The sequence below is a fragment of the Venturia canescens genome, chromosome 1, assembly GCF_019457755.1.
Source record: "Venturia canescens isolate UGA chromosome 1, ASM1945775v1, whole genome shotgun sequence".
In the NCBI taxonomy this organism is placed as follows: domain Eukaryota; kingdom Metazoa; phylum Arthropoda; class Insecta; order Hymenoptera; family Ichneumonidae; genus Venturia; species Venturia canescens.
This window is the reverse complement of record NC_057421.1, coordinates 36,606,225-36,621,950: the sequence shown is the minus strand read 5'-3', so window position 1 is coordinate 36,621,950 and position 15,726 is coordinate 36,606,225. Positions and strand designations below refer to the sequence as shown.

General features: G+C 35.9%; 1 protein-coding gene across 4 annotated transcripts in view; it reads right to left on the bottom strand.

Moving 5' to 3' along the window:
- Positions 1–15,726, bottom strand: part of LOC122413195 (transcription factor cwo-like) — a 34,685-nt gene that overhangs the window by 10,231 nt on the left and 8,728 nt on the right. For all 4 annotated transcript variants that reach the window (XM_043423401.1, XM_043423368.1, XM_043423375.1 and 1 more), the window contains one exon: positions 5,384–5,513. In XM_043423401.1, the coding sequence (XP_043279336.1) occupies positions 5,384–5,476 (93 nt within the window). In that variant the 5' untranslated portion in view covers positions 5,477–5,513. The remainder of the gene's footprint in view (positions 1–5,383; positions 5,514–15,726) is intronic.

Genomic DNA, 15,726 nt, shown 5'->3' with positions numbered 1-15,726 from the left:
TCCCTGTGACGTTTTTCGGCAAATGACAACGGCTAAAATTGTCGTTTGACTCATTCGCTACTATGATCATTCATACATTTGAAACACACACGTTATTTTCGTCCAGGACAAGCTCGAATTGATTTTCGTTTCCAAGTTCTATAACGTCTCATTGATACGGCTAATAATATCAACTGCTTCCGTGTAAAATTAGCTTTCCCCAAAGCGTATTGATCCACTTACGTCGAAAAATACTATTTTACTGTATTTCTGTGCGAAAGTTAAAACGTCCGACTAACGTTATGCATCGTTATTTTTTCAAACAGAACAGATATAAATAATGCTTTGTGCAATGATGTGTTGTATATGACCGACGAACCTTGAGCATTTGCAGAAAAAATATTGAACCGAACACATATGACATCGATCACGTGAACGTGCAAAAATAGCGTCGGAAAACACTGCATGCTCGACGAGTATAGTTTTGCTACTTATTTTTGACTCGTTCGACTTTTGACTGACGAAAAAAAAGAAACACAAATTCTCATCCTCCTGCATTTTAAATAAGCCCCTTTGACTCCAAGATGCAAATGCAGAGCGTCTCTTTTCCAATGATGGAGGAAGCATATGCCAATTTGAGTACAAGGCCGTTAGATGTCGCTTGAACATCGCGTGAGAAATGACGATGAATAAAGAATTAGAAGGAAAGAAGAAGCACACGAAGAGTACATATTTAGTCGTGATATACACGTGTGGTCTTTGGACACAAGAATTGATATTGACACGCTATACACTGCCTGTTGACGCGATTGGCCAGAAAGAAACCTGAACAGAGTGCAAAATAAGACGATGCTTTTTTTTTTTAGTGAATTCATCGACAGGACATTCGTATGCAAGGACACGTTTCACGGACAGTATACCCGGGCACACATCGTTTTTTAACCCGAACAAAAGCAAGAATATCTTAACGAAATTCATTCCTCGAGAAAATAAATCTTTTACGCCGGTGTTCGAGTCATTATTTTCGGCCACTCTGTTTTCTCGATCGGTTATTAAATTCTTATAATTGTTGTCATCATAATCGCAACGAGAAATGATTAGAAAAAATATTCTAAATAAAACCGTCAACATGTGCTGGGAGGTTTAGTTTATTAAGGCTTTTATTGAAACAAATCACTGCGAGGATGAATATCAATTGCATCGAGCAGACAGCAGAGCAGGGTATAGCGAGACCACGAAATTTATATTTGTCACACCAACGAATACGAGACAACGGGGGAATTGTAGAAGGTCTCGACACCAAACATCTTTGTATTATATACGTTTATTAATGGACGCGAGACACCGGGGCCGATTCATCGAAAGAATAATAAAAGTCACATGGGCCTCAACTATAGTGACTATGCATGCACGACCAACAAACATATAAAAAATCCACGATGCTTGGCAGACCAAGTTATGATTATTGTCGTCAAGCGAATGATTTTCATCTTCTTGAATGTGAAACTAGCACCTATGGGAAATTTAATAATGTGAATTATTATTGAATCGGAACTCAGTCCAATATACAGATGAAACGAGTCTCAAAAATACACGAAGTATTTGTTTTTAAATAAACGCAAACGCGCATACACATTCGTCTGTTTTTTTATTCATTTTCGAGAAAATTCTTGCTAAAAGTTAAATTCGTGCGCTTGTTAACATCTGCAACACCATACTCAAGCATTTGTACAGTACTTCGAGTGTTCTCAAAGACATGTCAGCTTATTACACATCTGCAAATATTACTGCGAATGGAAAAACGTTTGCGAATGAATTCTCGAGTGTTTGAGTGGTTTTAAATATCCGTATATATATCCAATTGTGAATACATTCGTAAGTGCTTATACTATGCGTGAGTATTCTTGAGTATTACTGCGCTGTTGAAATGCTAGTGACGCTCTCGCGATGTAAAATAAAATCGAGTAGATTATTCATTTCTATTTCTATTTTTTATCCACAAACAACGATGTATTCCTTGCACTTCGTTGTACTTGAATTCTGATTAATTCAGTGGCCTTTCAACTAAATAAGAACTTCGAGACTTTAATTTTTTTTTAATTACACAATATATGGAGTCAATGAAACGTTTGAAAGATCGGACCTTAACAATGATTCTCCGCATGTAACGGGCAACTTTGTCTTCGAGTTTGATAATATATGCGAGGAGAAAAATATGTCGGACGTTACGAACACTTGTTTACGTACGAAACTTATAATCTGGAATGCGATGTATGAATGAAAAACTGAATGTGAGTATAAATGTATAAAAGTTACGAATCGTCAAATTTTGGATAACTTGATACTCGTCTAATGAAAATCCCATTCCATTCTCATTGGACAGACTGATTTTTAACAGGTTCATTGAATTTACGAGTTTCTCAATTAATTTCAGCAGTCCAAAGAAAACGTGACTTTTCCTTTTCGTTAAACGTGATTTGCACGTGAATCGAGTACATGAAACGATGACCATGGACAATCTGGGATTCAGAGCCATGACCGACAAAGCCCAAGAGTATCGTCGACGCTTGATTAATCGACCGTCGAATAGGAGGTTTCATTCGTTCATGCACCTCCGTCGACCCAATCTCAATGAAATGCGGCCTATTCGTTATTTCAAAATGAATTCCAATAATTCACGAAAAAATATTTTCAAACTTTCATATCGCACTTACGAAGTAGCAAATTGTACATTATTTTACAGATTACTTCTCTCCTCCACATTTTTTTCCAACGTCGATTTGATTTCATCAGCAGCACAGGAATAACGATACGATTTACTAAGCATCGCGCAACATAACTAATGATGCATCGGTGAAAGAGCGAGGATGAGAGAGATGATGTACAGCAGGGGAAAAAACGATTGTCGCACTTCTCCCCGATCAGTTTACATAAGCCGCAGCAGGTTATAGACGCGGCGACGTTCGTTTCGGTAACACATTATTTGCAACGTGGTCGGTGACACACGATGTAGAAATCACACGCGGTTACGAATTAAACGAACGAGATTAAAAGACAGTTCTTTTTCAGAATGAGATCTTTACGCGGAGAGAGATTATCTTACGGAACTCGAAGCAGAGGCTTCGAAATGCTCTAACACGGATTGGTCCAGATGAAATATGAGAACGTTTCCTGGACCAAAGTTCGACCAAAATTATATTTGAAAGCACGCTCGAGTTTTTAGATTCAGCTTCTTCAAAATGAAAATACAAAACTAAAATTATTTCTTCTCGTAGTAAATAAAGCGACCAAACACTGCAGTATTTGTGAAGTATATTTATTATCGCTATACGATCTCTCTGAATACGTAATCAATGTCTCGAAATTTCATGGGCGTTCGCCATTTTCTATCCATCTATTTAAAATGCACCATCGTCATATAATTGTGCATTTGTGAAAATGAAATTATGTAAGATGTCTCATGGAATTGAACCATTTAGAGTCTACTGCTGCGGTTGTATACGAGAATCGTATTTTCATCGAATACTCTTGTTTCGTCCGAAACTTATCGATCGATTCCAGATATAAATATATTTTATCACGATGAAGGCGAAATGAGAAAGTTTTGTAGGCGAATACGCCCCGAATACACATTACATTTATTAACCAATAAAATCATTCACTCCCATTAATTTATTTTAATGATTAATTTCAGGTGCGTGCTATTGTTATATATTACGTCATCGTTTACGCACTGCATACGCGATCAGCCAAAGTAGGATCAAAGATCGATCGCGTTATACAAACATAAAGCTACTTTTTTTCACTGGACCATGAAATTTTCAATTTTTACCGTCATCAAGAAATATAATACCATGGCGAACTTTCATTTGTTGTCTATCTGAATTTTTCAATTTCGTTTCAATATTTTTCCTTGCTGAGCAGATGAAAAATATTCGAGAATAAAAAAAGCGATAAAATTCACGGAAATATGATCAGAGCAAGAATTCGAATGCTAAAATTGAAGAAAATGTTACTCTGATGGGTATTGCAATTTCAATAACAATACATATATATTTCGTCGTGAATAAGAACGAAAAACGAACGAAAACGAAACTACTTATAAGGCTTTGCATTTTCGTGAATGAAAGTTGGCAGGTTTGCCAAAGTTTTGTCAGCCAGGATACGCGTCACGGCGGAAATCAATGAGAAGATTCGTGTACACCCGAAATAGAAATTCTCATTTCACAATAGCGGTGTCGCTCATTTACGTAGGTATATGAATATACGATCCACCGCGATATCTGAATGCGAAAAATTTTCTACATTTTAGTCGCGTCAGTACACTCCGGCGCCAAATACGCCTCAGGCGATTATGAGATGAACTATACGATCGATAAATTCCGATAAGCTGCCTGCACGTGTATAATAATTTTGTAAAGGTACAAAAATACCAATCGCTTATGTATTTTGAAAAGGATAACCGTCGAGCATACGATCCTCCATATTGATACTTGCAGATAATTTGGAAACCGAAATAAAAAATTTCAATTAACTTTTCTCAGAAAATTCATATTTTCTCAGCTGTTTGTTAAACAATTCAGAAGCAAATGAAAATGTTTTTTTTTTACTCTCGATAGGTTTAACACTTAGTGTGCACATCTTTAGAGCGAGGCATTTCGTGCACATGGGGTCGCTTTGACCCCAGGTCATTTTTGACATCGAATATCTCGGTAACTATACACTTTTCGGAATAAAAGATTTAATCACTTTTTGCAGTTAATTAATCTAACTTTAAGGCTGCAAAATCAGATTTCCAAAAAAATCTTTTGTCATTGTTCACAAACATGCTCAAAGTTGATAGTGCGCGTAAAAAGCACTTTTTCGGTTAAATCTCTCGTAAAAAATTAAATTTTGAGTTTTGAAAAAAATCTTTACAAAGTTTTACAGACAAGGGTCCATGCTTTAAGGGAAAAATAGTCCACTTTGCAACCGTTCCAAAAAGTGTATTTATTTTGGAGTATGAAGTGGCTATGCTCCCTACTTTTAGAGAGGAGATAATGATTTCTTAATATTGGGAGTTTTACTTATATGAGATGCTCATCTGTAAATGCTATTCATGTGAGAAAAAAATTTTGGAGTCAACCTGACCCCAGATGCACACTAAGGGTTTTAAAGCTATTAAAAAGTATGTCTCTAGAAATATTGTTATTGGTTTGATGAAAAGTGAGTAATTAAGAAGGAAAAAACCTAGGACTCGAAGAGATATATTCAATAATACATAATGGCCTAACTAACTTCATCTAAATCCTTCGTTCGTATGAACGATTAAAATGCAACGTACGGTCAGCTACAGTTATGATGAAATAAGTGTCTAAACGTAGACCGCGTGCAATCGAAAAAATATTTCTCAATCATTACGTACCCTGGAAACCTTTTTCTTCGTATAAACCTCATCATCTTCGGAGGCGGTAGCGAAATTGAGGTTCCCCTCGCAGTAGCTGCTGCCAATTCCCATCCGATAAATTTCATCTTTGCATGATCTACCCTCCAAGCTGGAAACAGAAAATTTTGTCTAAATAATATATGACAGAAAGCACTTGAGACATCATGAAGCCCTCCACTTGGCAGCAGGCATGAGAATTAAAATCAATACTTTTTATTTTTACTTTAAATTTATTTGTTTTAAAAAAAAAACATTCGAAATTACATGAAAGTGTAAAACTTTTCTGCCGGAACGTCAACTTTAAAAAAAAATAAACATGTTGAACAAATCACTGTAGCATGAATTAAGGATGAAAACTTGGTTAATAATCAAAAGAATTAAGAGCTCGTGGAGGATCTTGACTTTTTACTCCAGAAAATTTTCCGACCAGCCATATCAGGTACATAACTTGTCCGTGGCTTATCTAATCAGCCAACGCAGGAGTCACGAGTATCGTCATAAATCTGAAAGAACAGACTCGGCGTGTCAACAGATCGTTGGCTCTGCGAGACATATGTCACTCCTATTTATATATATCGGTATTATAAATATGTATATACATTATATATATATATACAGATATCGAATGTTTCCTCGTGTGACTCAATATGGTATGCATCACGGGTATTATAGTTTTTTAGATATCATACTTTTTGATAGACATACAATAGTTATTCGTAGTAATAATTGCTCAAGTGAGTTTTTATATATCATGGGTAATTTTGGAAGAATGGAAATGAAGACTGTTATCACGATATTTTACGATGAGTAAATGACAAAACTGAGAAGTTTGTACAAGTCAACGACCCCAACTATATCTCCAACGTCCTGGTTTAATGCACATCAAATACCATTATGATTGTTCAGTTCGTACATTTTGAATCTTCAATTTTTCATCCCAGCCACTGAAGACAGACTTGAAAATTTGAAAAAAAGTTATTAAGTCGAAGCGTTTCAAAATTCGAACTCTCAAGAGCACCGATCGAAATATTGTTTGCCCTTCAAAACTCCGCTTAATTTTCCGTATGCATATTGGGATGCGTCAGAAATTTATTTTTCTTTTCTCTTCAAAGAACATCCTTCACTTGTTCCAGAATCATCAGTTTCATGACAATCTAAATTTTTTTATGGGATAATTTCTATGAGAACGACGAATGATCTTCAAAAAAGTTCTTCCAATTTATTATGACCCACCACCGAAATTTACTTTATTCAGAGATAATATAGTCTCGGCGAGAGCCTCGGGCCAGCAGACGACAGGGCTGTCAATGTGCTGGTCCCGAGATTCTACTGAGGCTCTTGATAAATCTAACAGTTTCACTGGAAAAGTGGCAAAAATTAAGTCTACTATCGGTTCAATTTTGACAGCGAATAACAGTCGAAAGAGCAAATTTATTACAGAATGACAAGAGACCTTTTTTAGAGCATTCAAAATGCAAAAAAGAGCATGCAAAATTCAAAAGTCGTCAGTGATAGGGTCCCCGGTTTAAAAAATATTTTAAAGAACTGCAATTTGGACAGGCTTCATATTTTATCATACTGGAACTATTGGAAGATGTTCTTTGAAGAAAAAAGAAAAAAAAATTTCTTTGACGCACCTTGATACATATTTATGGTTTTGTTATACAAAAGGACTAATGGGACTAACAAAGGGACACCTATACAATCTTTAGAAATAAAGTTTATGGGAAAGAGAAAGATAGCGGAACATACAACGATAGGATATAGTTGCAGTCAGAATTCTAGCATTTCCTATCATTTTCTATCATTTCCGTACTAAATATAGACGACATTAATACGCCTGGCGATGCAGTTTTTATAAGGAAAATCCACTGAAGCCTATTTACATGAAGAACAGACAAGTTGAAGCATCCATGCACCGTTCCGTTCCGTTGCTGCTACGACTCCTATACTGTTCGAACTTTTCATTTATTCATGTTACTTTCCTGACAGCAAATAGATTTTACACAGCAACTTTATCACATCTAAAGAGATTGTTAACACATAAAATGATGAACTCGCTCTACTTGAATTGCGGTAATTATTTGAGTGGAAACTATATGCAGGCAAAACGAAAAAATTCGATGGAATGTAAAGTAAACTATGGGCATTAAAATTGCGCTGCCAACCATTGGAATTTCAATTAATTATATCTTGCCAAGAGAATACTTTGGAAATATAACTGATCAATATAAAAATGTAGCATCAGTTTTTGGGAAGCTCAATTTAATCCATACAATGAGCAAAAATCGCAGTGAAAACACGAGGCGATAATCATGCGCACGTTACTAAACTTTAGTAAAAATTTACGAACTACCTACGTTTCTTTCACATGACTAGTGCCGGTAAGCAGACGTACAGTAAGAAATTGAGAAACAAATGCGACGAGCTTTCACATATTTCACGCGATTTATCAGAAAATCGTTTGTCGTCCATCGAACTATTATTTTGCCACGAATATGCGCAACCAACAACTGCTACGGCGTCTCGACAATGTGCGACGTCACGAAAAATGTGGGAGGAGGTTGTAAAAAGGCACATGCAGGATCACTAGGTCTTTTTATCGCGATGCGAGGCCGTGGTAAAAAGAAAATATATGCTGCAAGTTCACCACTGACGTGAGACTACATTGGTCATTGATATATACATATATATAGGACTTTAAATCGTTTGTAAACACTTTACTGGACAGAAATGAACTCAAGTAGTCTAGAAATAGATCGGAACTGGTATGGATAATGATAAAAATGCGACTGTTTGTATTAAGGAGGGTGGATAGCGACGATACAATGTTGCCATGCTAAACCATGTTAAATACATGAAAAATTTCAAAATGATAAGAATTTAATAAAATTTGGTGAACACATTCTTTAGTGCCAAATTTGACAACACAAATTTTTTAAGATTTTTCTTCTGCACAGTTATCGAGTAATTGATCACTAAAGTTCACGTGTATAAGCATTATACATTCCGGGCATAAGAAATCTGCTTTAATGCGTAATTACTCGATAACTAACTAAGCAGAAGAAAATTTTGAAAAAAATTGTGTCTTCGCACTTGATGTTGAAGAACATTATCACCAAATTTGATCAATTTCTTATCATTTTGACGAATGTAGCCACCCTCCTTAATCTGTAATACGATGCACAATCCTCAAAAAATGCACCCCTGAGTGAATTTTTTTGCGAGTGGCACATAATGGTATTATTTTGATAATGTCGCATCCAAAGTTTCGCTTACAATAAATTGAATCCAGCACTGAGGAGGGTGCCAACTTTGATGAGAGAAAATTCTTATTTCAACTCCCTTCGATGGGTTCGCATTAGACTCAACGATAAATCGAAAAATTAAAAACGGAAAAAGTGCATGATTACCCTTACCTATTGAATATATACCAGAAAAAATAGGATTATTACTAATAGTCTGTGCGGAAGTGCTCTCCATTTTCACTGAAATTCGGTGAATTCATAACTATTGAAATTCAAAAAAACGGATACTTCCGAATTGCATTTTTTATCATTGTTGCCCTTATATCAATGCACCAGTTTTGTCGGAGTAACAACGAACGACAAAGAATGAAAGCGGAGACCATCACTCATTTTATCGTCGTAGTGAGGCTTGGCCGTATGCGGGGAATAATGGCCCGTTCTTTTTACCAAGTGGGCGCTCAAGCAGTTTGCAATAGTGCGTGTACGTACAGACTCAAGAAAGGTCGATGAAGGACGCTTGATTGGATCGGGGGGAAATTTTTAACCCCTCGTCGAAGTGCCCATAATTCTCAGGGTCTCGTGAATTCCGATGTCAAATGCAACACGTCCACGCGTCAGAACGTCTCGGCATTCCTCATGGGCGTCCAAGCGATTTAGAGAAAAGAGGCGGCGGCACACCGAAGTATCGTAAGATTTTCATATACATTTGTACATACGACTTTTTGCTTCGTAGCGAGATCGATACGCGACGCCGGGTAGAGCATATGTGAGCAGAGCATATGCAATTCAACCGCCTATAGTTTCAGTAGTTCGATGATATACGTCATGTATCGTCACCAAAATATTTATGATCGCGACCATTCACATCTCACATGATTATACACGCATTTACAGAGAATTCAAAATAATCAACTATTCGAATAAATAGATTTCATTCCTCATTTAAAGAGCAACCATATTCTCCAAAAGTTTATCCAACTCTCTCATCAACATTCAATATTTTTTTTTCTCTAACATTATTTTCATCTTATTTCCCGTGACAAAAATCATTGAAAACTGCAACGATTTTGAATTTCGCAAATATCATCTTCCGCAAATGAATTAATCTGCTATCTTCTACTAAATACACACGCTAACACCTATTCCGATATTATGACCAATCTACATGGGTTATACGATGATTAATCGTTAACTTTCACTTCGTCTACACGTCCCTTGTGGTGAAATTGAACTAAATTCATCCTTCTCTCTCTATATATATATGTGTCTGTTGAAGTATCATTTTTGGAGTTTGCAATTAATAATATTAACATTCACTTTTTCAACAATGGCATATTATTTTCTACAAGGCGGTGAATGATAAATAATTGAACGCGTTTAGAGAGAAACTTTAACAAGAATCTTTGAATTCGTGATAATTACGTTGTAAATATATGTTTCAACTGGCATTGTTAGCCTACAAAGCTCAGGATGTAAAAGTGTCTACCGCTCGAACATAGGAAATCTGGTTAATCTATACTTTTATTGTTAGTTTGGTTGATGTAAGCATACTGTAAGCACAAGTGAACAGCGTGGATCGACCATACGAATCGTATTTGAATATCGAGCCCGTTCGTCGTAAAAGTAAAAAAACAAATGAGAGGTATAGTAACCTACATAAATGTGCATATATAGGAGTGCGCGTGGCAAGCAACGTGACCATCGAGGATACAGTCCCCACCAGAGAGCGGGTAATTCTCGTGCAGTATAACGTGCGCTTCCACTTACTACGTTAGTATCTCGCGCGATCTCCAATACCCGTGCACTATTCTTGTATCAAACTCTCAAGCCTTAACTGTCGTTTAATGTCACACGTGGCGCGGTAAAAATTTTCCACTTCGAAATTAAGATCTTCGAAATAATTCATGCAGTCTTTTTAACGTATTTGGTAGAGCACAAAAACATGGATACGTAATCGATGCATAAGACTTTCCTGTATATATAAAAATAAATATGAATGTATCCATAGATGTTTGCTTATTTTGTCGTTTCACGCACTCCACTTCGACTCAATGCTGGAATCTCTTATACAAAAATGTGAAACGATACGAAAATTGCCTTCGTGCGCAAACACTTTTGAGGGAGCAGTATTTTGGTCAATTTACCACTCCAACAAGCAGAATTGCCAAATTTCTTTCTTATTATTTTTTCATAAACTGAAGATAAAAAGGTTTCGAATTGCTCACTTTCTGATACGAGTATTCACTGATACACGAGGGAAACAAGATTTTTTACAAGTTGGCAATCGCCGATGACCCAGTCACTATGGAATTTGCCTCAGTTGTGAATTGATACAATCGATCGTCCGAGCCGACTATTGAGAGCTCTGATAATAATCGTTGCCTAACCTCACGCTATGCGCACTCCTCGATGAGGCTTCCCTGCCTAATGTAGATACTTCTATACGAAAAATATGCCTAAGGACAGGCGGATCTTGAATTCTGTTGATATTACCCCGGTAAGCATTCGTGCAAAACCACTCGACAACCATTCGGCAGAAATTAGAGGGTTAGACATTTTTTTTTTTGAATTTTTATTATACATATTCGTAACAATTGAAGGGTTGGCATGATATAAAATCGAAAAAAAAACGAGAAAGGAAAACTTGTTCAACGAAAAAAATGACAATTTTGAAAAAAACTGTTTTTCCAAGTGTTCCAATTCATGTGACAACCTATCAAAGATTTGTCTCCTCAACAGGTACGGATCAGAGTCGAAACGCGATTTGGGTTATTTACTTTTATTTTAATTACATTAAAAGTTCCATTTTAATTGAATTCAAAGCTATGATGATCAAAAACATTTGACGGTAAAGGAGAATCGTGCTGAAAATGATTGGACAGTGTTTGAAAAATTGTTTTCGACAAAAAATCAAGAGTTTTGAAAATTTTTTTATTTTTACTCACTTTAATCGTCTGAAACGTTGTTTGCAATGAAAATATGACACGAAAAACTCTTTGGGTGATGCTGACGGTAGTGGATACTTAAAAAAATTCAATTTTCGACATAACGTTTTTTTTTAATTTTTTTTTTCTATCATTTTTAACGGTATTTGTGGATAAAAAGGGGAAATGCTCAAAGTTTTTCTTCAACTTAATCATAGTTCTGACATGTTTATGAGTAAATAAAAAGTGACCCATTAATTTTTTTTTAAGTTTCACAGTTTGTGACGAGGAAACGGTTCGTTTGATCGAAATGTAACTTCGCAGGGTTTTTCGGGGTATAATATTAAGCTATAAAATGCACACTTAACATTATTCATTTCATGATCGTTGCATGCAAAACTAGCTGTTGACTTTCTAAAAAATCATTAACTAATCAACTAATCGACCGTTTTTCATGTTTTTTCAAGTTCATGTCAAGGATGAAATAAAAAAAAATTCTTCAAGATCGCCGCAGAGCCTGCTGGGAGGTTTTTTCCAGTTTTCAGAAATACCTTTATAAATTTTTTACGCGACGATTGGTTAATTAAAACTAAAGAAACAAACTATCCGGTCCAAGTCACAATGCAATTGGAACAAAAATTTTGAAGACCGTGGACTTGAAAAAAAAGGAAAAAAATCGTCAACGTTTTTTCTCACTCGACTTTTCAAAATTGCTTTTTAATCCTTTAATTTTTGTCATTAATATATAATATAACGGCCTGACTAAAATTGGATTTTGTCGATCCCGTTTCGAGATGACGGTGGTTTCGTTAATTCGATATAACCATCAAGCCCGTCTCACTTTTCTGACACACCAAATTGAATATTTTTTAATTTCATTTAAATATTAAATATATTTGGCATCCGTTTTCATATACTAATACATGCAGGAGCATATTTATAATAATGTAAAAATATGTGAGCGGTGTGTCTGGGTTCTCCATTTTCTGGAAAAAAACGATGTCTTAAGAAAATCCGAGAGGCAACATATGATGAAAGAGAAATATTACAGCAGCGTATAATTTACATAACCTATTTCCTTTTTTATAATATTTTAGCAACAATAGAAATTAGATAGTCGAGCTGTATGGATTTGCCTCCAAACAATCGTGATGAAAACTGTTGATGCACAAAGAGACATTAGCTCTCAACGAATAATTTTGTGTAAAAAAAGGGAAATAAATTTGAAGTAAGTGGAATCAAGTGGAGCAAATGAAAAAGAACACCCGATCAGATAAATAACACGATCAAAAATTAACCAATGTCCATAGATAGTTCGGTTGTTTGTTGCGCTTTTTTTTTAACGAATCGCACTTTTATACATCTCTTTTTCATACTTTGCTTCAAGTTACTACATTTCTCCGACTATATCCGTCGTTATTGATCACAGCACTCGAATGGATCACTTAACAAATGGAGCTATAGATCGCACTCGATCAGGTACATTTCCATGTAGCGATTAAAATTTCACACCACAAGAAGTGTACATTTGACGTCGTCGCGCAAACGCTTATCACAGGAACCGACGAGTGTTTCGTTATCTCTTAAATTTTCCATGCTCCCTGTGAGATCTGATTATTTCGAGATAAAAACGGGGGGGGGGGGGGGCCAAAACCAAGCACGCAATTTATAAAAATCTCAAAAGGCTTGTTTATCCCTTTCCGTCTCATGTACGCTCAGCAAATGAGTTCTCATTGGAAAAGTCGAGTATGCCCCACCTGAAGAATTTTGATAACCCATTTTGAGTGCCTTTATCGTGTTTTCAATTCTTCAATAAAAAATTCAGAACTGTGCAGTCGAGCAAAACATAATCCTCACACATCGTACAAAATTGACTGCAGGTGAAGGAAATGCATGCGAGTCGTTGCGAATGTACATTTTTTATGTTGTAACCAAAATTATCAAACGACTAAATAATCCATTAGAACTTATTTTTATCGATGCTTTCATAGATGCTCATACAACCGCAATACCGAATGTTTCCATACGGATCATTGGCTTGTGCGGATATGCCCAGATGACTTTTTCCTCCTCTCATTGCAGTTCTATTTCTTTTTTTTCAATTTAAAAGCTAGCGCTTTGGTACACATGTGTCAGCGAAAGTTGTTGGCGACAATTTCTCAGTACTGATTTTTCCACGCTCGTGCTTCCGCAGCATTGAAAACGGGCTGAGCGGAAAATCTATAATCTTCCGATGCTCCTGTGTCCATGGCGAAAATAACCATAATAAGCTCATGGCAATCGATCGGACGACGTGGGTTAGAACGCGAACATCGCATGAATATTCTACTCTTCATGAAAAAAAATATCAGGCGCATTATGAGAAGAACAAACGCATGTTGAAACCTAGCCGACACATATAAAAAAATAGACGTTTTTACCCAAAAAATTACTCGGTAAGAGTGATCTATGATCGTTTATTCGCGCTACATTTATATTGAGTCGGATTATCTGTAACGAATCATCAGAGTGAAATGACTCGATTACTTTTCACTCTGATACTGAATGAATGAAAACAATCAAAATTGCACGCCTGTTGTTTATAGAACGGAACACTTTTCGATTTTGTATGAGAAGCTGAGTTACGAAAATGAAATACCGATCACGAAAAAAATGTGCCGACACTCGTTTTTCTTTTTTTTTTTTATGGCTATGCAAAGTTCCAAGTTCAACAAAGTTTCAAAGCCATTTTCTAAAGCAGTAACTTTTTACCAGGAAGCAGAACTTCCGGAAAATCAGTAATAACAAGGAAGCCATTATTGTTGTTACAGCGAATCATAAAAGTAAAACGCCATTTATGACGGGGAATAACGTGAGTCTAATAATCCTGCGAAGATATATGGAAAATAGAACGAAAAACGCTCGTTAAAGTAACGTGAACGTAAAACAAAAACTTTTTTCCGAAGAACTTCGCATTTTAAACACTGAGTCGAGGTGAATAAAGAATCACTTTCATTGTTTTTATTTTATTTTTTCAAATATTGAAACCCAAATGAAGATAATAGGAAGAAAATGAAGTTTTATTATTGTACTGATAAATTACGAAATTTCTCCATGCCAAGTCATTCATCCAAATTTACCATAAAATTTGCAAAATTTTGTTTCCCCATTACGATTTTAATGACATTATAATCCTCTTCTTTATAGAAAGTATCTCAAAAAGTTATAGGTTGGAAGTTGCGAAGCGTATACAATCTAGAAAATGAGAAAATACGCACAAACAGGAAAAAAGAGACGAGCTGCTTATCGGATTTATTTTAAGGAGGTGTGGTAGCGTGATAACAACGGAAAGTTTTGGGCTATCAAAGATGTCACGCTCGTATCAGAAGCACGTTTTCTCTCCGGTTTCGTACACGGAAAAGTTGAACGTAAATTTATTTGGATGGCTCAGTGGTACAGAAAATACATCGAATGTTTTTTTTTCTTCTCTTATTTGTGTAAAGTAAACGCACCGATGAACGATAGCACATTTTTTTAAGTTTAAACACAGACGTATAATTATAAATAGCTCTCGTTGGCAGAACGATCATTCCAATTAATGTTTACTCAAGGATATGGTAATTGTATCTCGTGAGTTTCAGTGAATAATAATTATTAACAAGACGGTGTAGTATAATAAGGACGGTGCTGCAATGATCTTAATTTGCATTAACCCACGCCTTTTTCACGTATCCCTGAAGAGCTGGATGCAAACTTATCTTCGAATATATTTTTTGCAATAACAACAAATATATTTCACATATTTACTCGTGTAAATGCATCCAAAGATATATTTTTTCAACATAGGAATCGAGCCGAATTTCTAACTCTTTGGAACAATTATAAGGATCGATATCAGTATGATATTGTCACCGTGATTTACTCACTGTAACGAATGTGCGTAAGCTGTTTCGTTCACGCTCATGTATTTTTGAACTTACGTATATTGTTCCCTGAGAATACATGCATATATATTACGAATTTCGTTACCAGAGCTCAGCAATTTTGTCGCGAAGTCTTTCCATGACGCACGTGAGCTTCTCCACTTACGTCAGTACTTTCTGCATCAAACATGTGTATCCTAATCGTTCTTTTGCTCTCTTCCTCTATCTCTCTTTCTCCGTCGCATGCC